Source organism: Helianthus annuus, chromosome 7, assembly GCF_002127325.2.
Source record: "Helianthus annuus cultivar XRQ/B chromosome 7, HanXRQr2.0-SUNRISE, whole genome shotgun sequence".
Lineage (NCBI taxonomy): Eukaryota > Viridiplantae > Streptophyta > Magnoliopsida > Asterales > Asteraceae > Helianthus > Helianthus annuus.
The window spans coordinates 82,193,751-82,217,891 of record NC_035439.2 but is presented as its reverse complement, the minus strand read 5'-3'; the positions used below and the strand labels follow the sequence as shown (position 1 = coordinate 82,217,891).

Below are 24,141 nucleotides of genomic sequence, written 5' to 3'. Positions count from 1 at the left end.
TCAGTTCCATTGTCGCTTCGGATCCTTTTCACTTTCAACGTATAGAGATTTTCCAACATTGTAAGAAGATCCTTGAGGATGCCAGGAGTTTCACTTTTGTGTGCCATAAAAGATACCCAAGAAAATCTAGAGTAGTCATCAGTAACTACTAAACAATAAGCATCACCAAACGTTGTCTTGTGCTTCATAGGTCCAAAAAGGTCCATATGAAGACGTTCGAGAGGCATGCTGACAGTGTTGATTTTCTTCAAAGGGTGAGACTTCTTCGTTTGCTTCCCCTTTTGGCACGAGACACAGATATCTTGTAGATGAAAACTTCTCACAGGCACACCATTCACAAGATTATTTTTCACCAAATGGTTCATTTTTCTCAAGTGAATGTGTCCCATTCTTCTGTGCCAAGATATAGACTCCTTTTCTGTGGCTTTTGAGACAAAACAAGTAACTTGTGCAGATGTTGTAATCGCCTGGCTCATGTCGAGAATATAAAGATCATTAACTCTCGGAGCCGATAAGATAATCCATTCTTGTGGAATTTTGAAACCAGGCTTCAGCACATAACAGCCAGCATCATCAAAAATCACTGAGAACTTTTTATCGCAGATTTGCGACACACTGAGAAGATTGTGATCAATTTGCTTCACATAATTGATCTTATCAAAGCACACGATACCATTGGAGATACTTCCTTCTCCAGTGATGTACCCTCCTTTATCACCCGCAAAGGCAACATACCCTCCTCTGATATTTCTCACGTCATACAGGAGCCGTAAGTCGCCAGTCATGTGCCTGGATGCTCCACTATCAACAATCCAATGACTATTAATAGTTCCTCCTAGAACATCCTGCACATGTCAAATAAACACATCAGTTGAGAATGGGGACCCAAGCCTTAGTGGTCTTGGGTCGTCCCTTGGCATCACGATATGTAAGCTCTATCTCTTGATGGTTTTCAAGAACAACTGCTCCCCCTGAATTGTCACCCGACTTAGGTAACCAAGTTTGTCTTTGCCTACCAGTTTTTGAAGATTCTGGTTTTATAGGTTGTGACACTCTTGGTTCCTTTTGAACTGTTTTAACTTCAGATTTTAAAGCTTTTTCAACAGTTTTTATGTTCTTACGTCGTTGTTTAGTTTCTTGTTCTTTTACAGTTCGTTTATCTTGTTTAGGTGAAACTGACCGACGTTGAGGGTGAACTGCTTCAGGTGGAGCCTTTTCAACTAACTTCTTCTTTGGAGCATTTGGGCAATTTCTGATAATGTGCCCAATTTCTCCACATTTGAAGCAAGTTCTCCTTTCAACAGACTTAGGAGAACTTGATCGACTACCAGATGTTGAGCTTGTAGAACCTGAGGTACTTGCTTTTTCATCACACCCGTTTGTGTGTTGGGTGTAATTGTTATCACTGTTTCGTTTCAAAAACTTGACTTGTTGTACAAAATCAGTGTTTGATTTGTTTTCAAAAGTCTCAATTTTATCTGTACCCTTTGATGCTACAAACTTAACATCTTTTCCTTTCTTCATGTAACGAGCTCCTTTTGTTTCAACTTTAGCCTTTGGCTTTGGAGCTCGTTGTGGTTGTTTACCCTTAGAAGCAGTAGGTTGTCGAGTGGTTGGAGATTTTTGATTACCAAATTGTTTCCTAATCTCAGCCTTAGGAATTGGATCACATTGTGTTACCACAATTCCCGGAAGTGTTTTTCCCAAAAATTTGTTTGTATTGTCTTCAAAGACTTTGTCAATCAAAGATTTATTTACATTTTTAATTGGAAAAACATGATCTGAGTAGATTTTATTATCTCCAACCAAAGTGTACAACACATTACTGCTTTTAACAGTAGACACACTTGTCTTATCAACCTTGACAGGATCAATCACTTGCTTCTCAACAGATGAAGCCTCAGGAGTATCAGGATCACAAAGGATGTGATTCTCAATGGGAATGACAACTCCTTTCATCTTGTTAAGTGAGTTATCCTGTTCACTCACATCCACTTCTGATTCATCATCCGATGACTCACAGTCCTCGATGATTGGAGGACTTTGTTTCATGGATGTTGAAGCTTCCTGTTGCTCTGTGGATGTATTTTCAGAATTCTCCGGTTTGAACCCTAGGCCAGTAGAAAATTCCTCAAAGTTCAAAGGCACACTGGGTTCATACCGGGGCATTTCCTCTTCATCAGGCATCTTGGTATAGTTGTCCATCAAAGGGGGTGGACACGCCTTATACCCTACACCTTTCACGTTACCTTTCAGTTGTTGAACGTCTATGATGTGATCAAGCACAAATCGGGAGTTAGAATAACTATCCAATTTCTGTTTGATCGCATCATGCTTGCATTGGGCAATGGCTAATTGCTTCTTAGTTTCTTCCACAAGATTAATGTATTCATTTATACTTACTTGTTTGTGGTAAACTACTTTGTTAACCTCGGACACATTTTTCTTTAATGTTTCTATTACAGATTTAAATTCTTTTTCATTCCGGGTTAAAGCCATGTTTGCCTCTTGGCATTTTGACAGTTCAATAACCAAATTCTGATTATGACTATGAAGCTTTTCTGATTCAAGCTTCATATCTGCACATGATTTACAAATACTAGGAGCAGGAGGTTCAGAAGTTACCTGACTAGTAGAGGCTGAACCATTTGCCATAAAGGCAGTTTGAAAAGAAAAAGCTCCATCTTCAGAGAATAGCTTTTCCATTTCCGTTGATGTAGCAGCAGCCTTCCTAATCAGAATTGATTTCTGACATTGAAACTCATCAGCTTCATTCAGTAGCTCCTGTATATCATCATCTCCTTCTTCATTCACATCAGGCTCTGAGTGATTATCCCCAGAAACAGAGCCTTCTTCATCCGAACTGCCCGAATAACCAGAACTGTCATCGCTCCCAGAAGATTCTTCCTTTTGAACCTGCTCGATGACCTTAGCATACAATGCAGTTCCACTTCCCTGATCACCATCACCAAACTGAACTGACCAGTCACATCCTTCATCAGCTTGAACAGCCAAAGCCCGATTGTGATTGGTAGCTCCAGGCTGTCCCTGATTGTTGTTCACTGCCACCATCCTCCTTTCACGGTTTTCTTGTTGGGCATTCACATTAGTCTGGTTTCTGAACGGGTTGTGATTGCCGTGTTTTGTTGGTCGAGTGCACTCACGTTTAAAGTGCCCTTTCTCGCCACAGTTAAAGCACGTGACGGCATTAATATCAAACCCATACTTCGTGTTTTTCTTTCCTTCCAACGAAGTTCTTCCAGTTCGTGCCATGAACTCTTTTGCCCTTCTAACCGCACTAGCAAAAGCCCATTTAATATCCATCAACTCCATTTCTTCCTTGTCGATCTGATCATAATCTTCATTGGTCATGTTGATGTTCCCAAGCTGACCAGCTACCAAACCACAGTAAGCACTGACCATGGTGTTGATAATTTCCATATGTTCCTTAGCAACTTCAATGCTAAGGTGTGAAAGATTTGAGTTGTCGACTCGGATTGTGTGATGACTTTGAGGCTGAGGTTGAGGATTGCTTGTATAGTGAGCTTGCTGTTGTTGTTGTTGAGGTTGTGGTTGTGGCTGTGTTGGAACAGGAATGTAAGACCTCGGATCGAATTGAGGTTGTGGTGGAGCAGCTGTTGATTGAGAAAAAGGAAAGGAACTCGTATTGGACACAAAAGCAGTTTGAAGCTTCGGTTGCTGAACAGAACTAGCTGAAGGACCAAAACCAGGCAAATACATTTCTGTATTCTGAGGAGCTGGAGCACGCCTTGCTTTCCTAATTTCTTCATCATTTTTATGTTCCAGCTTCTGAATGAACTCATAGATGTTAATCTCATCTAGAGCTTTAGTATGCTTCAACAGCTCAATAAACGAACTCCATTTTGGGGGTAGGGCGTCAGCAAACCTGTTCACCATGTCTTGTTGAGTAGCTGCCACCCCATAAGCACACATTTCACTAATCAAATGATAGAAACGTGTGGTCATATCATTCAGAGTCTCGTTTTCCAAAAACTGAAAAGATTCAAATTCTTTCTTCAACAAATCATGCCTAGACTTTCGAGCAGCTGCATTGCCTTCTCCTCTAGCAACTAAGGCATCCCACAATGCTTTCGTGGTCTTGCAATATGAAAACTGATGGTAGATGTCTTTGTTGAGTGCTTGAGTAAGTATGGCATAGGCCTTTTTCTCCAATTCATAAGCCTTCTTGTCATTTTCAAGCATGTTGGCGTAACCTTCTGAAGTGGATGCTCTACTTTCAAGACTTTCGTTGAATGCATTGACAAAACACATCCAAAGATCGGTGCTTTGTCCTTGAACATATGTGTGAAAGCGGCCTTTCCATGACGGAAAATCGTTCATGTGGTTCAGCTTTGGTGGACGATTGTTACTGCCCGTTTCACTTTCACTAATCAGAAGATTCTGAAGACTTTGACTTTGATTGGAAACCAAAGCCCATTGACATGAACATATTGATTGTTGTTGTTTTGGAATGGCACTCGTCATATATTCAGCCATCGACATCTGTTTCAGATCTGGTTGTGGATCCGTACTCCAATCCCAAGGACTTGTGCAACTCATTGTGATCAAAAATTAATAAATAACCTACACCCACAAACTGTTAACAACAAACAGACAACAATTGAAAGATACAATCTGATCGAAAGATCAAGACTTGTTCGAAGGATCAACAGTGATCGAACGATTACTGTTGAGTTTCGAGCAAAGCTTTCGAAAGATTCTCAATGAAAGATCCTTATCTTTCGACTGATTTTCACGAAAGATTCACAGTTCGAAAGATCTATATCTTTCGAATACTGATCTCGAAAGATTCACAATGAAAGATCCTTATCTTTCGAGATGTATCCTTATCTTTCGGACAACCAACTTTCGAAAAGATTCCAACTACGAAGGATAACCCTTAGACTTCGAAAGACTACTCGAAGGATGCTAATCTTTCGAGCTGTCTCCAATCGAAAGATGTCGAAGGATATCTTTCGATGTCGAAGGATATCTTTCGAATCCTCTGACACACCTGACACGAAAGGACAGGTTGGTGAAAAGGTGATGTGTTGATGTACCAACTTTCGGCAGAAAGGATGGTTCTGCAACAACTTTTCACCAAACAATTGACTTTCAAAAATTTTTGCCAAAATAAGCAACCTTATCTTCAAGAACTGGTCACCGGAAACACACCGGAGATATGGCCGGAAAAATCAAAGTTTCACAAAAACAATGTTTATGTTACCCAAACCGACCCCGAACACTCCCGATAGGTTTAGTACGCGTTTTTATGCAGAAAACTACCAAAAACGGGTGCTAGACCAAGTGTCTAAACACACCAAGAACTTGAACAAACCGGTTTTAAACAAGGTAAAGAGCGAGGCTCTGATACCACTTGTAGGTCCCTTTTCTCGGAGGATCGAGAACAAACCTAAACCTTGTTATACTAACCCACTAGCGAGTGCGGAATCCAAGCTAGCGGGCAAACCGGAATGATGCAAGAACAAACACAAGAACACACAAAGTTCACCGATTAACACCACTGTATTAATACGTATGAAGGTTTACGGTTACAAGCACAATGTTTACAATCTTGTTTGCAAACTCTCTAAAGTGTGTGTGTGTGTGTTTTCCAGCAGAGTTTCTCTAACTCTCTAAGTGTGCTTCTGTCTAACACTAACACACTGCATGGGTATTTATACCCATACACAGCAGGTCTTGGTCGAAGGATCGATAGATGGTCCGAAGGATCATCTTTCGATGACAACAAGCTCGAATGATCAGCATGGACCTCGAAGGATCATCCTTCGAGGTCTAATGGTCGAACCATGGCTTTCTAGCACCTCGAAGGATCAGTTGTATCCTTCGAGGCTATCCTTCGATTCAGACACATATATCAAATATATGTTAACTGTTGGCCAAGTCAATCCGGAGGATGGTTGACTTGGTCAACTTACAACACAAATCAGGACATCGTTTATATCAGACCGAATACAGACAAAGTACAGACACAAGTGCACCAACAATGATTCTTTATGTTCTTCAGACGTTTTGATCTTTTTGGTATTTTAGATGTGGTTCTGAAATTTTAAAGTTGTGTGACTTTGTTTTATCAGATATGTATCTGATATTGGTATTAAATTTTGTGATTCATGCACTTGTAAAGTCGTAAAAGTTTTTTTTTGTTAAATCAAGTGAGTTTTTAAGTACTTTACAAGTTGATTTTTTTCATGAATTCACTTTTCCATACGATGTTATGAGTCTGTTGGAGTTTTGTAACTCTCTGTTTTGTCACATATGTTTGTGATGTTTTTCAAAGAAACTTGTGATTCTTACTGTTTCTTTAATTGTTTTGGTTGCTTCACATGTGTGTGTAATAACGTGATCAAGTCTACTATAGTTCATGTTATTTTTTAAAAAGTGGAGTTTGTGTGATTGTTGTTTCCGGAAGTCTGTCCTAGGGTTTTCATCTTCCTCATCATTATTGTGAAAACCGAATCTATCATGTCTGTTATTACAGATCATCACAGTAATGTACATATTACGTAACTTGATCAAACTGTTTTTTTTTCTCTCATTAGCCATAGGTCTATGATTTGTTCTATTTCTTATTAGTTGAAACGGTAATATGTTAGATCTGAGTTGTGGTTGTATCAGACTATCATATAGATAGTTTGATCTTGAGAGTTGTACAAATGTAAAGTCAATTGGATTCTGTATGTAAGATTGATTAAGAAATAAAAGTTTTTATAGATTTGGATAGCATCTTTTATTACGGCTACACTCATTTTTTTTCTTGTTGTCTCTTTCTCATATCGATCTAGGGTTTCAGCATATGTTGGTTCGTTTACCTATTATTTCGAGTATTGTGTGAGAATAGACTGTCATGTGAGGGTAGTGAGTTGTGACGTATGTTGTATGAATTTAACAATCTTTTCCGTTTTGAGTTCTTGTTCCTTGAAAGTACTAGGTCTATGTACACTATTAGTTTGTTTTATATTTTCTAATATCCTTGCTTTATTATTTTGCATATAATGTTGGATATATATAATGCTTTGCTGATGTGCTCGTGAGTGCTGCTAGTGGGTTTGGAGAAGTAGCTGCTTAGGGCTTTATATCACATCATTACAACAACTGTTGATATATAAAGACACTAAACAGTGGTTCATGAGTCCAGATCAGATTTAAGAGTTCCAGATCCTTTGTTTAGAGTTTCAAGTTTTTTAAGAAAGGGACTGTAGTAACGTCAGTGATGGTTTGGTGGTGATTGGTCACTAAATTCCCTTGTAATGGATTGATGAACCGACCATTACTCCTGGAAAATACTCCTTATATCCATCTCTAGATGAAATCTTTAGGGCTGATCAGGTGTAAAGATGTATTTTCAACGATTAAATGGAAATAACTAGGAAGCTGGAGGTTGGAGTTGAAAATTGTGAATTGACATTCATCTTGTTCACTTGTCTCATTGGAAAAGAAATAATTGTTTGGAGCTTGAAGTTCTTTAGCAACTAATTACTCTTCCAGTATCCGTGTAAGAAGATCGGGTTGTTTGATGTATTTGGCTATTGAATAGAGGGGGGGGGGGGGTTGAAAACAAAGGTTTGTATTCTTTCTATTCAATAGTTCCAAATATTAGTTTCATATTGATTGATTTTTCTAATGTTAATAATGTTTTCTCTTTTTTTATGAATATTGCTTAATGGACTCAAACTAGTTGATGGGCTCAAGTTGCTGGTTGCCCTTTGCCAAGTTAGTGGGCTTGTTAGTGGGCTCTCAAGGAGAGCAGGACTGACTTGTGGACTCAGACGCATGGGCTGAAGGCTTCATCTAGTTGTCTTAGTATATAAGTGAGAGTGTGTATTAGGGTAAGAAGATTTTTCGAGAATCTTCACACACGTTTCACAAATCTCTCTCGCAGACATATTCTCTCTAGGGTTTCATCTCGGTAGCTTGTTTGTACGCGTTTTAGATCTAGGGTTCTTGTGTGTATCGAAACGGTTAGATTTTAGCGTAGTTTGATACGGGTCATCATGTTGATGATCTGTTGTGTGAGCTAGAGGGGTTTTTTGAGAGTTTTGTTGTTTATTCGAGAGTTGATTGTGTGAAAATCTTGTTTGAATCTATTTGAATTTTGAGAAATCGGTACACGTCTGGATTAATCGAGTTCTAATTATTAAGAATCTCATGTTTATGACATTGTTTAAGGTTGGTTTCTTTATCTTGTAATCATTAGTATTTGTCAACTTCGTTAAAGGTTGATTCTTTTCTAATATATTTCACTTTTGGGGATATAACAATATAAACAAAATTGCAAAATCAACGCTAAATCCATACCTAATCCTTCATGTTTTAATATTATGTAATAAAATATCTTTCTTTCAAAATTGATTATTTACATATTTTAAGATTCTAAGCGACTCGTCATGTCATGGAACATACCTATGAAATATCCACCGGTGTGATGGAATAAACTTTTAGGTAAATCTAATATTTTTTTTAACTATAAATTTGTATCACTGACGGATGAAATTCAATTTGGGAAAAACCCTCTTGTGGGAATTGAACCCAGGATCTCATGGTCCTGAATCTTATCCTACCCCAAGATGTCATTAGGCTATAATGCTATGGGCATGTAAATATAATATATAAATGATAGTTATTAAAAGTCATTGTTACATCTTGCGCAAAAAAGATATATGTGGGAACCGGTACTGGTTTGTAACCTGAAACCATACTGAAACTGGTTGGGAAGAACTAGTTAGGAATCTACCTTGATCATAGGGTCTAAATCGGGCTATCACCCTATACTTTAAAACCAGCTTGAACCCGGTAAACCTGATCTGAACCGGTCAAAAAGATGTTCCTTTGACTTTCTTCAACCCACTTCCAACCTGAATCGGTTCTAACAAAGAAACGGTTTTGAATATTGTTGACCCAAGCCACTTTCAACCTGAACCGGTTTAGACAAAAAAAAAAACAACCCGGTTGGTGCAACTCTAGTTACATATATGTTGAAGGCATTGTTAAGAAACAATCGTTCAAGTTATTAGTAGACATTTTTACATCTTCCTTCAAATTTTAGTTTTGTGAATGTTTATATATTTTGTAGTTTGTTTTCTGCGGTGGAGTGCATAAAATGGTTTATGTTACAACTATACAGGTCAGAACAGAACAGAATGGGTCGGGTCCTCAAAACATAGCAAAAGAAAAAAGTTAAAACTCTCAAGATAAATGTAAAGTTTAATAATAATATAAGCAACCAAGCAATAATATAAAATATTTTAACTGCACATTAATTTGGGTTGTCAAAGAGTCTAACGTCATAAGACACAACTAAAAGATTCAACTTCGACTAGAAGAGCAAACTTTTAAGCAATAATTCGGACGATCGCTCCATAATTTTAGTTTTATTTCATTTGAGCTTGAAAAATAAAAAGAGTTTTATTTGATTTGGGCTTTGAAAAAACACATGTTCTAAACTAAATAAATGGAGATGAAAGAAAATGGGGCATCCACCCCTATTTGTCAAACAACTATCAATTTTGTTAGTTATTAGGTCATAAAGTCCAATAAAGTCATTTATTGGAGGTTATGCGATAAGTGGCGAAAAAGTGTAAGAGGTGGCTTTATGAGGGTTATATCACAAGAGGGTGTAATGGTAAAGGGTTATATAACCCCGTCAATTATACATACATATGTATGTAAATATATGTGTGTGAGTGGGGAAGGGGAATGGCGTGATAATTTTCGTGAGATTCAAAATTCATACCCTATAGCGCAGGCTATAATGGTGTAACTGGGCGCTATACACAATATCGGCGCCATATAATGCCCCGCTACGGAAGGACTTGGTGTTCCCTGATCTACGTGAATAGCCCACTTAGTAGAAGAATATGCCTTTTAAATGGGAGGTCCTAGGTTCACACCTGGACAAAGAGAATTATTTAAATAACTGGTGTATACTAGGAGTGAGCTTTGCCATTTAAAAAAAAGGTTTGTGGCCTAGTGAAACTAAGTTAACATATGTTTTATTAAAAACACATTGTTATTAGATTATGTGTTGTGGAATAACTAAATTATTGCCACATTACTGTCACGTCATTTGCATGTACAACATTGAGCAATAATTAAATACACAATAATTAGTTCTTTTGGAATAACTACCCAATGGCTACACCCAATAGATATCAAATTAAAAAAAAAAAAAAAAGATTTAATTGGTCAAAAGGTGGTTGACCCCAACTCCCATCTGCCTAGCGCCCATTTTGGGTTGGCTAGGGTGCCCTTGGCGCCTTCCAATAACTAGGTGGCACGGTGTTTTGTTAGTTATAAGGCTGATGTGGCATAGCTTGTTATTCCAAAATGACTTGCCTTAGGAACGAAACAGTTGCACTCTACAATTGTTTTGTACAAGTTTTCCGTTTTTACAATGACTTATTACATCTTCACTCAAAACATTGTTACTTATTTTTGAATGGCCAAAACATTGTTACTTAATTTCTTTAATGAAAGAAATGTTACATAATCACTATAACCAGATATACCTTTAGTAGTTGAATCCCAATGGATAAGGAAGATGTTTCAAATTTTCACCAACAATCTTATCACATAAGACGCACTATTTAAGTTGATAAATTTTTATCTTCTATCTAGTTATCATTTATCAACGTATTAGTGAAATTGAGACGCATGTTTGATTTCTTACACAATCAAAGTCATTTGGATATGTGTCAGTGAATAAAAATCATGGCGCCAATCATATGTCAAATACATGTCTTAAAACTATGAAAATTGTTTTTAGCGGTGTCACGTGATACCATTCCTCAAAGTGTAGATCAGCTCATGGCACCAGATGTTGCAATCACCGGACCACTCTAGTGCTAAATGTGTACATGTCATGTGTCATGACATTCGAAACGATCTCCGTTACTGGTGTGTATCGTGTGACCCTACTTTGGAGACTAGTTAACTAGACAGTGAAAGTAAAATGTGAACATTCAATTTGTATCCATATTTAATTTAATGTTCTCTTTATTTTTAGTTTGGTTTGGACAATAATTTATAGCAAGTGATGTATTATTGGACAATTCCCACACTGGCCCAACCCAGTTTCTGGTCCGATTCCAGACCTGGCCCAACCAGTTCCTGATTGGGTTTTACACTTTTACGCATGGTATTGGGTCTATGTAGGTTTGGCCCATTTAGTCCTGATCCAGCCCAAATCCTTTTTCACAACAATGTTGCAGCCATGATGGAGATTGGAGAGTGCTTCAAAATCCACACAACTCTCTTTGACATAATCTCTTTTATATACATACATTACACATTTTATAAATCTTAATATTGATATATGACTTAATAGTCCTAATATTAACAGGTCGGATCATCTATATGTTGCAGCTTAGATATAGACTTGGGAACAACTCACAAGGGTCGGGTCATCTATACGTTGCAACTTAGATATAGGGCATGTTTGGGTAAGCTTATTGAAACAACTTATTGACTTATTGGCTTTTTGGAAAAGTCAGGATTTTGTGACTTGTTGACTTATTGGCTTTTCCCCCTCACATACACCCTCTTTGCCAAACATCATTTTAGAGCTTATGACTTTTCAAAAAGCCAATAAGTCAATAAGTTGTTTCAAAAAGCTTACCCAAACATGCCCATAGACTCGAGAGCAACTCAAAATGTTGGATAAAGTCCAATCTAACACAAAGGTAGACAGTAAAGGTGTTCCCAGATGGTTAAGAATCGTAGTCTCGGGTGATGTAGATTTAAGAGTACGAAATTGGTAACAACGGCGGATGCTGATAAGGTCAAACCCGACAAAGACCCGACCCGCATACTCAATGTAGCAACAGTAAGAACCACCATGACATGACATATATGTTTTCCATAACCTAAAACTATGAACATCAAAAAACAGATCCACTATATACCTTAACCTAACCAACAAAATCATCTATACTCATCAAAATCTACCTCAAAACCATCTACATTCATCACATATCATCAAAATCCACTTCAAAACCATCACATTCATCCTCAAAAATACTCACAATCCTCTGATTCTTCCGGTTCCACAAACGCCTCTTTCCTCGATCTATTCCCCACCCCGGTCACCTTCTTCGTATTCCTTGCCGCAGACTTCTTCCTTCCCACATTCGCCCCCATCGGTTCCACCGTCACCCCACCCCCCTCCACCTTCACACCTCCATTTACACACCCACCATCCACATCCACATCCTCATCCTCATCATCATCATCAGATATTTCAACATACTTATCATCAACACGAACACCCGTACCACAATCCGGTTTCTTCTTATGAACCGGCTTAAACGGGTTCCAACACCCGGTTTTCAACCCAAGCATCACAAACCCATCACACACATACCCACCAACACCCAAAACCTCATCCGGAGGCCTATCAATCTCCACACAAGTAAACGCCTTCCCACACTTCTCATTCACACACCTCACACAACCCTCCAAATACACCCTAGGATACTCATACAAATAATAACAGTACGGACACACAGTCCAAAATTGTTCACCTTCTAGAATCTTCTTAACCATACAATCATACTCAAACTTTTTCTCGCTGTGTGACAACACACCCCACGCGTCACACACTATCTCAAACGCCTCATCAGCGAACGGGAACGTATTCTCGCACGGGTTCAACAACCCGTATAACCGGCCGTATTGTTTGTTAATAAGATTTAAGTTTTGTGAGTAACGATCAACTTGCAGCACTTCATACCAGTCGCGGACGTTTCCGTTGGGTGTTTCGTAAGTTGTTGTGAGTAACACGTCGGCGACGGCGAGGATTTTGGTGACTCCGGCGAGGCTAGAGTTGAGTTGGTGGGCTTGATGGGCGTATTTCCGGCAGTCGGAGAAGTGCCGGCGCCGGAGGAATTGTGAGGATAAGTGGAGGAGGGTTTTCGGGTCGGGTCCGGGTTTTTGGGTTTGTTCTGTCATTGTGTGTGATGTTTGGTTTACCTGATGGTGAATATATTAATGGAGGATGGTGTAATCTGGACCGTTGATTGGATTTCGTTGGGGTGAAATTGTACAGTTGTCGGGGTGTACGCAAACGGTTACAGGTGGGGGAATGGGGAGCGTGTTTTGTACGGTTTGGATTTGCGTATTTGCAAGTCAATATTTACTAGGTTCTGTTTTTGTCGCGGGTTAGAGCGAAACCAAAGAAATGATAATATAAAACAAACGTTATTTGAAAATGTAGCATGTTATGTAGAAAGCCTAACCGTTATAATCGGGTCAGATGATATCATCGTACCATATTACGATATCAAATAAATATTTTATTTGGAATATAAATTCATTTTTAATAAAACTTATATTGATCGAGGGTAAAGATTAAACAAAACTACGTACTCAAGCTTAAAAAATAACGAACATAACTTATTAAAGAAATATCAAATTAATTGAGAAGGTAAAGATGAATTAAAAAAAAAAGAATTATTAAAACAAAATAAACGATAACAGAAATATGGTTTTAGAAAATGAAAAAATGAAAATACATTAAAAAGTAAATATAATAATAAAAGGAAAAACTAAAAGTATGTTAAAAGTAATTACTAAAAATAATATATTGATATAATAAAATATTAAAAAGCTACACATTATTTTAAACTTAAATTTACTATTCATGGTAGCTCGTAAACAATATATATATAATATAATATAATGGATGTTTAAAACTCCAATTTTAGTAAAAGAAATAAATCAACTAATTACAATTACAATATACAATATAGTGACTGGTAAAGAATAACAACTTACTTATAACCTCTTTCTGAATAGCAAAACCAATTCTAATAAACACAAAATCATGAAGCTCTGGGGTTGAGAAGTTGCTATGTACGATCGTAAGACCTGGTTCAAGAAATGTTTAGAGTGTGAGTAATATGAATACATCGGATTTTTAATATTAATTAGAGTAAATTGCATTTTGGTCTATTTGTTTGAATCAAGTTACCAATTTGGTCATTGTATTAAGATAATTATGGTTCAAACCATATTAGACATTGTTTGTATTCATAGATGGTTTCTTTAACTTAACGAGGGTTAATATCGTGTTAAGTTCATTTAAAGAAGGTTAAAAAATCTAATTCTAATAAAAAACTCCAACTAATGCCACATGGTATTCTTATTTAAAATTCCAACTAATGCCACATGACATTTTCTTTATTAAATTATTAATAATATTATCTAATTAATATCTAATTCTAATTAATGATTATTAATAATATTATGCTATTAATATTAATTAAAATTCATGACTAATGATTAAAATAATACTTAAAGATTTTATTAAAAGAATACTTCAATTTTTTTAATGGCAATTATCTATAATTTTAAAACCTATGATTTTAATACTTTTTAATTGAATAATTATGCTTAATTTTTTTTTCATATGATCTATAATTTTCATATGCCACATATTAGTTATGGTTTCCGATTTATTCTTGTATTTCACAATAATTTATGCTTAAGGTGAATATTATAAACTACTCAGGTCAATCACATATTTGTAATAGGATTTTTATTTATTTTTTAATAGGAAATGTTTGAATCTTATTTATCATTCTTTTCAGGTTGAACGGGTTCATTTCAAATACGACTCTAATTGATCATTTCCACGATCATATGTAAAAATGTAATTTCAGTCCTACGATGTATGTAAATATGTATATATATACAATCCATGTAATACGCGGGTCTATAAACTTCTAATTCTAATAAAAAACTCCAACTAATGCCACATAGCATTTTCTTATTTAAAATTCCAACTAATACCACATGGCATTTTCTTCTTTAAATCATTAATAATATTATCTAATTAATGATTATTAATAATATTATGCTATTAATATTAATTAAAATTCATGATTAATGATTAAAATAATACTTAAAGATTTTATTAAAAGAATACTTCAACTTTTTTAATGGCAATTATCAATAATTTTAAAACCTATGATTTTAATACTTTTTAATTGAATAATTATGCTTAAGTTTTTTTTCCATATGATCTATAATTTTCATATGCCACATATTAGTTATGGTTTCCGATTTATTCTTGTATTTCACAATAATTTATGCTTAAGGTGATTATTATAAACTACTCAGGTCAATCACGTATTTGTAATAGGATTTTTATTTATTTTTTAATAGGAAATGTTTGAATCTTATTTATCATTCTTTTCAGGTTGAACGGGTTCATTTCAAATACGACTCTAATTGATCATTTCCACTATCATATGTAAAAATGTAATTTCAGTTCTATAATGTATTTAAATATGTATATATATACAATCCGTGTAATACGCGGGTCTATAAACTAGTTGGAAGATAAAACCCTCTCTCTAATTTTGTTCATAGTGATATGTCCGCTACCTCCGAGTAAACTGTCATTTTGGTCCCTGTGGTTTGGCCAGTTTTGCCACTTTAGTCCAAATCTCAAACTTATTACATCCAAGGCCCTGTGGTTTGGTTTTTGTTGCCATTTTGGTCCAAATTTCAAATTTGACTAGAATTCCCAATTTCAACCCCCTGTTTTGTCCTTATATCCAGGGGTATTTTGGGTATTTTAAAAATTATTATATTTAATTGTATATATTTAATACCTAAAAAAATTATATATAATATATATACACCCACACATACAGAATTAACAGAACTCTCTCTATCTCTCTTCAAAGACTTCATCTCTTCATCTCTTCTTATCTCCAGGTGGTGCACCAGCGACGGCGGGAGGCGGCGCCGCCACTCACAGCGGCGGTGGGGGCAGAATTTTGCGGAGGTTTTGCGACGGACCCCCCCCTTCATCTTCCCCAAATAATCTTCCCCCAAAATCGCCAACTGCGATCATCTTCCCCACAATCATCTTCTCCAATGGAGTTGTCTGTTTCGAACATCTTATTGCTACTATAAATCACAATAAGTCTTATTACACCTAAAAACACAACGGATCTGCACAAATCATCAAATAAAACCCTAATATCTTACATAAATAATAAAAAAATTGAACCTTGTAAGAAGAAACCCTAATCACTGGCAAGTTAAAATTTGTCAACAACCATTTTCTTGTCCTGCCGTTCCATTGCAACATCCCACACATCATTGCCAATGTGTTTCGGCTATCATAAAATGCACAAAAGTTAGATGAATTTATAAAACGAAATGGTCAACGAATTGGGTACTCACGCGACCGTGTGCAGCTTTGTGGATTTGATACTGAACGTTTCAGCCGATGCAGAGCATGCCGGCGATAATCCCTAGCGGCAGCACCGCCTCCAGATATTGGAATCGACCCATGTTGTTGTTTGTGTCTATGCAAATCTGATCTTTTTACAAAAGCTTGTGAATTTGAGTTGTTTGGATGGTTGTATAGGAGGTGGTCGTATCTATGGCAACGATGGTGGGTTTATGCACAATCAAAAGTAACTGTGAACTCTGGTGAAGTTATAGGTTGTAAAGATGGTGAAGTTGTTGTAGGTTATGTGGAGGTGATGATGAATTTAGGGGTTAGGGTTTTGGAAAGTACAGGGGAGAGTTTATGAGAAAGAGAGACTTGTGTAGTGGTTCTGTTTGTAATGTTTATTTTTATAATAAATCTAAAATGACCAAAATACCCCTGAGGGTAAAGACAAAATAGAAGGGTCATTAATGGGAAATCTGGTTAAATTTGAAATTTGGACCAAAATGGCAACAAAAACCAAACCACAGGGACCCAAATGTAATAAGTTTGAGATTTGGACTAAAGTGTCAAAACTGACCAAACCACAAGGACCAAAATGGCAGTTTACTCGCTACCTCCTCTACGCCTCCTTCATCTTCATCACCTATTGTTGAGGCACCCACCACTCATATGTCTCTCTCCTATGTTTATTATTTTTATTCTTCATTTAAAGATAATCCAAGTGTGTCTGATGTTAATATTTTACTCACTTGAATCACGCGTAGACCGAGACACCTCATTCAAATTTCAATTTCGTTTATGATTTTACGTGGTTGTGTGAGTTTCGGTTTTTTTTCATGTTTAAACCTAATCCCAACTTCAGGTTTTTTCCATCCAGATAAATCATACTTTGCCCTCGATCAATAGCGCTCTACAATGTATGTCGTGGTGATCCATATTATTATGCAAAGTCAGTACATTCAAAGCATTGGTTTTTGTGTTCGGAAACTATTTTAAAGTATTCAAACATGTTCAAACAACCGATTTCTTTCATAAAGGGTGTAAAGCGTCTCAAATTTCCTTTCTTGTATGTGAATGTGTTGTGTGATTCTCAACCTACATTCATAATTTAAAGTAGATAATCTATTAATGCCGGTTTATTATCTTCTTTGTTGAATCTCTAATGCATCAATAAATCTTTAATTTCAATCTTTTTTTACAATGATCGCTAGTTATGTTATTATGCCCAATAGTTGAATAATCACTTTTAAATGTTTCTAAATAAAACAAGTAAGGGCTCTTGGTGCAATCCTCCATGACTATGCTTATTGTGCATTTCCTACTCCAAATAAAGTTAAGGTCTCATCTTCGAAATTTGGTTTTTGATTTTTTTTATATATTAAAAGTAAAACGGTAAATTTATAAAAATGTAAAATGATAAATTTATATCGATTTAACTATAAATTTATCTCTCTGCCAAAGGAATTAAACCCTCCAAAAGCAAAAAGCATGGCATAAAACACCAAAACTGTAATCTTAACGCAAACGTATTGATTGAAAAATGTAATTGACATTTAATATTAGTATTATTTTATTCTACATCTTCTTAGATTTTTTTAAATAAAATTAATTAATTTATTTAGATTCAACTAGCATAACACCCGCGCGCGTTGCGGCACGGGTACATCGTAAATATAGAATGGATTAGTCCAAATGTTATTTTATGCGTTAATCATATGAAAACATACGTTTCGACGTATCTGATTGTGCTTCGTTTGACCGATATAAGCATTGCGATTGGATCAGAACATATTGTAATTCAAGTTTACACCATACAATCATAACATATTACATGTGATCCGACTCATACATAGAAAACATTTGTGGGTATAAAGGAAAAATCAACACATGTAATCAAAAGGGATTAATTAGAGCTTTAGACAAAAAAGGGAAAAGTAAAATATGACTCCACTCGGTTCGAAACAAAATTTACGAAACATACATAAAAACCACGAAAACAAATTGTATTTGACCTAACTCGTTTTCCAAAATAGTTTACGTAGAAACGTATACCAACTCAAATTTATAGGAAAACGCACATAAAAATATGCACGTAAAAATGGTTTTTTAAGCGAAAACGTATCATATTTGATCTGACTCGTTTCTAGAAAACGTTTACGTCAAAAATAGAGCAATCAAATTTATACCGACACGTATATAAAAATATGCATGTAACCGTGCCAAGTAGCACCAATGTCACATCACAGTTAGCGACCAAAACGTTTACGTCAAAAATAGAGCAATCAAATTTATACCGACAAGTATATAAAAATATGCATGTAACCGTGCCAAGTAGCACCAATGTCACATCACAGCTAGCGACCACCAACATCGGAAAAACTCGTAAAACTAAAATAAATAAAAAAGGAAAAAATAACACCGGACGAAAAGCAGATATAAAATCGTTGAACAACGCACGCCTGTTGCGGTGTGTTAATGCGAAGAAATTAGAATGAAACGTAAAACGTAGAAAAGAATAAATAAGTCGATCTAGGATACGCGCGTTGCGATGAATCCGTCAAACGGGGAAAATAGACGCGTTGCAATGCGCCTGTCAAACGGAATAAATTGACGAAAATACGTTGAACCTCACACGCACGTTGTGGTGTTTTAACTCGCAAAATTTAGAACGAAATGTAAAACGAAAAACTTGCGAAAGATGAAAACTTTGGGGGAGTAAAGTTGAAAATAAAAGGTGTTGGGGTTAAATTGCAAAAGATTAAAGCTTTATGTTAAAAGTTAAAAAAGCAAAAGGGTTAAAATGTAAAAGATGAAAACCTTTGGGTTAAAAAAGAAAAAAACAATTTTTTTTTGAAACACACCCCAAGCACATTGTACAACTCATCCAAGCCAAATGTAGTTGCTTATTTATATGTTATAATAATGTTTAGTTTTGAAATCTCCGTAACGAAGAACTCATGGTTAACGAGTAGGATAAAAAAGGAACTTTTCGAATAGCCGCTTATATTGATTTTTTTTTTCAAATTTTTCTATTTTTAAAAATTCATAAACTTTTTATATGACATTATTTAAAAAAATTGCATCACAAAATCGATTTTTTATCTTTATATTGATAGATAATAAAAGGGGATGGTTCAAATGAAAACCACTTTTATTGTGAAAACTCGAAAACTAATTAAAAAAAGCCTAAAAAACACACAAATTTTTTTTTTCAATTTTTTTTTATAAAAATCACTGGTTTTTATATATATAAAAAAAAATTTCAAAAAAAAAAAAAATTGTGTAATGCACATGTATAATACTACACTTGTCACATACACATGTGTAGTATTACACATGTGCACTACACAATTTTTTTTTTTTTTGAAAATTTTTTTTATATAAACAAACCTGAGAAATTTGGTTTGCAAAAAAAAAAAAAATTGTATGTTTTTTTGGCTTTTTTTAATTAGTTTTCGAGTTTTCACAATAAAAAGTGGTTTTCATTTGAACCTTCCCCTATAATAAAAACTATGTTATAACCCCGTGTATTTTTTTTAACAGCCAACTAAATCACCGGATAAGCATCCTGGGATGCCCTCAATCGAGCAAATGCATCCCCTCCTCCATAACGGTCAGAGTTGGATGCATACCCGAGCCACCAAGCCACCAGTTCCGGGGAAAACCCGCCGCCCGAAGGCCCACTGCGGTAAAACCCGGTTCGGCTCGGTTTCAAACTGGCGGCCTCTAGAGAGGCCTAGTTCTAAACCCCGTGTATTAAACGGGTTCGAACAAATATAATTTTATATACTATATAAATAACAATATAATTTTAAAAACCTCATTTATTACACGTGTTGAGTAAATATAATTTTATATATTAAATAATAAAAAAGTTATACCTTTAAGAACCTCGTTTATTGTGCGGTTTGAATAAATTTAATTTTATATACCAAACAATAAAAGATTATATTTAAAAAAAAAAACCCTTTGTACTCACGGGTGGAAGAAATGTAATTTTATATACTAAATAATAAAAAAAGTTATATTTAAAAAAAACTCTGTGTATTGTACGAATTGAATAAATCTAATTTTATATAACAAATAATAAAAAAATGTTATATCTTTAAAAACCTTGTGTATTACACGGGTTTATCTATTGTTAAAAAAAAAATCTTTCTAAATCAAAATGGATATTTTTGTTATTTTTTAAATTAGGTTAATACTATCTTAAATTTTTGGTTTGATTAATAAGTTGTTTAATATAATTTCTCATAGTTAACAATAATAACATTAACAATAAATAATATGCATGTTTATCTATGTCAAATGAAACAATGTTTTTTAATTTAGTTAAGACTTTACGATTTGAAGTTAAGTTTATACCAATAATTTAGAGTTGATAAGATTTGTATTAATTTAATTAATATTTAATAATTTAAATTAAATAATAATTATCTACAATTAAGGATGATCTAGAATAATGATTGTCCCTCAATTGGTTTTTTTTATTATATAGCACTAGTGGTAAGACCCGTGTGCAAACACGGGTGGCTTTTAGAAAACCATGCATAACACATTTTGATAGAAAGTATAGATAGGTATATAGATATTGTATCAAAACGTATTATCTATTATAGCTAAAAGACAACTATAAACATAGATTATCGGTTAATATGTCAGTTACATACTATAAAAAGGAGTTATTTGATTCACATTCATCGGACGGGTTACTCCGGTGAAAAGTTCATCGTCCCTGTTTTCATAATTGTGGCGCCCGAAAAATTTTCACTTGGAATTACTGATCAGAACTTTAAATCGAAGGTTTGTTCGATTCCTGATCATCATATTGGACAGAAAGTTGCAAATGTGTTAGGTTGAAGAACAGGAAGAATGAACTGATGAAGTGGATCTTGGATTTTATTCGGGTTTTAGTAACATCACAAGCATGAAAAGACTGTTTTACCCTCACATGCTATGCATGTGAGGCCATTTAACATGGATTAGTAATTGGGTTAGTGATAAAGGATGAAACCGACAATAAAATTAACCTTAAAGGTTGGTTTTGGTAACTTTTAAAGATTAAGGCTGAAACCAGCAAGATTGGTGAAACTTAAAGGACGTTTTGTGCAATTTACTCTATTATTTTACATAATATTAAGACTTTAAGAAATAAACTTTTAACATATGATGCAATCTTTTAAAATATATGGTACAATATTTCAATACATATTATTGAATTTTAAACGATCGTAACCTTTTCATACGTTAATATTTTAAAAAATATTACCCTATTAAAAGGCATTTTATTCTCTTCAATTTGAATATGATATTGATATAATATTTATTTTAATTTTTAAAATTAACATGTTACATGATTATCAGTCTTTATATTACCAGCCATATCACATGGACACCCCACTAGTTTATATTAATTCCTCTAAGTTTGCAAATCTAGTGTAAAATCAATACGTAGCTTTTATATGTATTTTATGTATTTTATGTAATGTAGATTATTTTACATGATTCCATGAAAGTATAAATAATGTTATCTCTTTATGTAAGTACATTTAATCTAGCAAATTGCCAACTATATTGGTCAAATGGAACCAATTCCATTTGCTTGATAATATTATTAACTACTTCTAGTTTTTTTAATTATAGAGCATTTGGAAGATGTAAATGGATGGTACAGATATAACATAACATATGTTACTAGATTGCTTTTGAATAAACAATTGTGGAGGATATGACTTCCCTAAAACTTTTTAGGTGATGTTTAGTTATAAAGCCTTTTGTGGATGTTATGTGACAAGTGGTACGCCATGTCATAGAGGGGCTTTATAGGGCGTTATATCACTAGAGCGTCTAGTCATAAAACTCTTACCCATCATTATTCAATTAATACAAAAATATTACCTATTTAGGGGTCCTCCGACACGTCGATCCAAGATCGGGTTAAGACGTACTCCTCTTCATCATCCCTCGATTGCACGTTTTTTTTCGCTCGGGTTTCGGTTTTCTTTTTATGTGTCTTTCCTTTTTACGTCTCCTCTACTTCCTTGACTTCCGGTTGTGTATCCAGAACGACCTCGGGCTCGCGTAGTGGCGAGCCGAATGCTTGTGCCGATCCAAATGCTTGAGACGAACCCATTCCGTCCATGTTTTGATTCGGGTTCCAACCGTATAGATTTGGGTCCCATGAGAGTGGTTGGTTCAATAGTGTAACAACCCGCACGTTCGTGCGTTGTTACTACTCGTTATACTCGTTACGCCTAGCACCAGAGATTCGAATCATAATGTAGCTATACCGAATACAACACTATTTCGCAATATTTTCGCATATTACGCATATTTTATCGCAATAACACATCGCATCACACACACTAACGCTCACGATGATGTTGAGTGAGGACCTATTCTACCCTCCTCGATAGCCGTGATGCGTCGCAGAGAACGCATATTCGAAACGAAACCCGGTTATTGTATCGCAACTTTGAAATGTGGATATTTATACGACCCTATGTGACTAATCATAATAAATATATGAATATGGGTATGAAAATGTGTAACCAAACTATTGCGATGCTTAACGAACAAAACGAAACCTCGAAACGTAATTCGCCGGAGACCATCGATCGAGTGGCCACCCGATCGGGTTGCCACCCGATCGGATTGCCACCCTATCGGACAGCCACCCGATCGGACAGCCATCCGATCCATGGCACTCCCTTCCCCTTTTCTCCTCTTCACCTATAAATAGCCCTTGTCACATCACTTGAACAGTGATGTGACAGCTCCCACTCGACCAGCACGCTTGGGGGCTATTTCCTCTCGATTTCTCGCGATTCTTGTAAGTTTCTACCTCAAATCTTGTACTTCTATGATCTACACATACTCTTTCATCATTTTCACCTTTGAACCTTAACGTTTAACTGTGAAATCAGTGGATTTGAGGTGTTCTAAGATGATGTCATCATGGAGTTCTTATGAACCTCAAGTCTTGGCCTCATTCCACCAAGAACAACTCAGATCTGAAGGATTTCCACAAGATTCAACAATGTTTTCGCATAAATCTACACAAATTCATGGTTAAAAGGATTGAAAGATGGTTTTCTAACTTTCTTTCAACTTTTTTTACACTCAATGCACTCAAACCGATAGAATCGGAGCTTGTTCTAATCTTCTGCTCCTTCTTGTTGATGTGTTGGTTCAAGATCTGTATTCTATCAACGAGACAACCGATCTCAGGATAAACACGAACCATCGTCTCGAACAACTGACTGATCGGATTAGGGTGTTTCCTGCCCGATTGGATCGCCTGGGTGTTGATAGGTTTCTGTTGTTTAGAGCGATGTCATACCGTCTCGAGTAAACCGCAAAACTTTCAAAACAATCAAGTGACAGGACGATCTAAGGTCGTCGGAATGGATTGCTGTCTGATCGGATTAACACCCGATCGGATTGCCACCCGATCGGACAGCCGTCCGATCGGCTTGCACTTAGTACCTCACTTAAACTTTTAACTTCAAATTTTCAAGTTCTGATCGTCGAACATATTGCCGTCCGATCTGATTGCCACCCGATCGAACAGCCATCCGACCATGTGATGTTTGGGCTAATTCAATACCTAGACAGTTCCAAACGGATTGCCACCTGATCGGATTGCAATCCGATCAAGTGACAAACTGCTGTGCACTTGTTCTCACTAAAGTGTCCTACCAATCGGATCGTCGACACTTGGTTCACTCGCCTCCGTATAACGCACTGTTTGACTCTTACACTATCAAACTGTAACCAAGCTAATCTCAGACGCGCTCCCATCAATCCAATCAAGTTGTGTTTGCTTGCTGAGCACCGATTGTGAGTATACTTGAACCCTTTTTGCTTTTGCACTTTTGGGTGTAGCATACGTTGCTATCAAATCG

At 35.7% G+C, this 24,141-nt stretch overlaps 1 protein-coding gene and 1 long non-coding RNA gene across 3 annotated transcripts; both read right to left on the bottom strand.

Annotated features, from left to right (window-relative positions):
- Nucleotides 1-11,712: 11,712 nt before the first annotated feature.
- Nucleotides 11,713-12,990, bottom strand: LOC110914621. Its single transcript, XM_022159408.1, has 2 exons — nucleotides 12,066-12,990; nucleotides 11,713-11,906 (listed from the first exon to the last, which is right to left on the bottom strand). Exons 1-2 carry the CDS (start codon nucleotides 12,988-12,990, stop codon nucleotides 11,713-11,715), a joined length of 1,119 nt encoding a protein of 372 aa, XP_022015100.1.
- A 2,639-nt stretch (nucleotides 12,991-15,629) lies between these two features.
- Nucleotides 15,630-16,598, bottom strand: LOC118480137. 2 transcript variants are annotated; one of them, XR_004861773.1, is made up of 3 exons: nucleotides 16,240-16,598; nucleotides 16,064-16,172; nucleotides 15,630-15,960 (listed from the first exon to the last, which is right to left on the bottom strand). It is a non-coding gene; the product is annotated as an uncharacterized LOC118480137 (long non-coding RNA). The 2 variants fall into 2 exon arrangements; XR_004861772.1 differs by having other exon boundaries at nucleotides 15,630-16,172.
- Between the last annotated feature and the right edge of the window lie 7,543 nt (nucleotides 16,599-24,141).

Excerpts from the sequence above, each read along its gene's own strand:
- LOC110914621 (XM_022159408.1), bottom strand. The coding sequence starts at position 12,990 with ATGACAGAACAAACCCAAAAACCCGGACCCGACCCGAAAACCCTCCTC. Across the intron at positions 11,907-12,065 it reads ACCGGAAGAATCAGAGGATT|GTTATGGAAAACATATATGT; the intron begins GTGAGTATTTTT and ends TCATAGTTTTAG.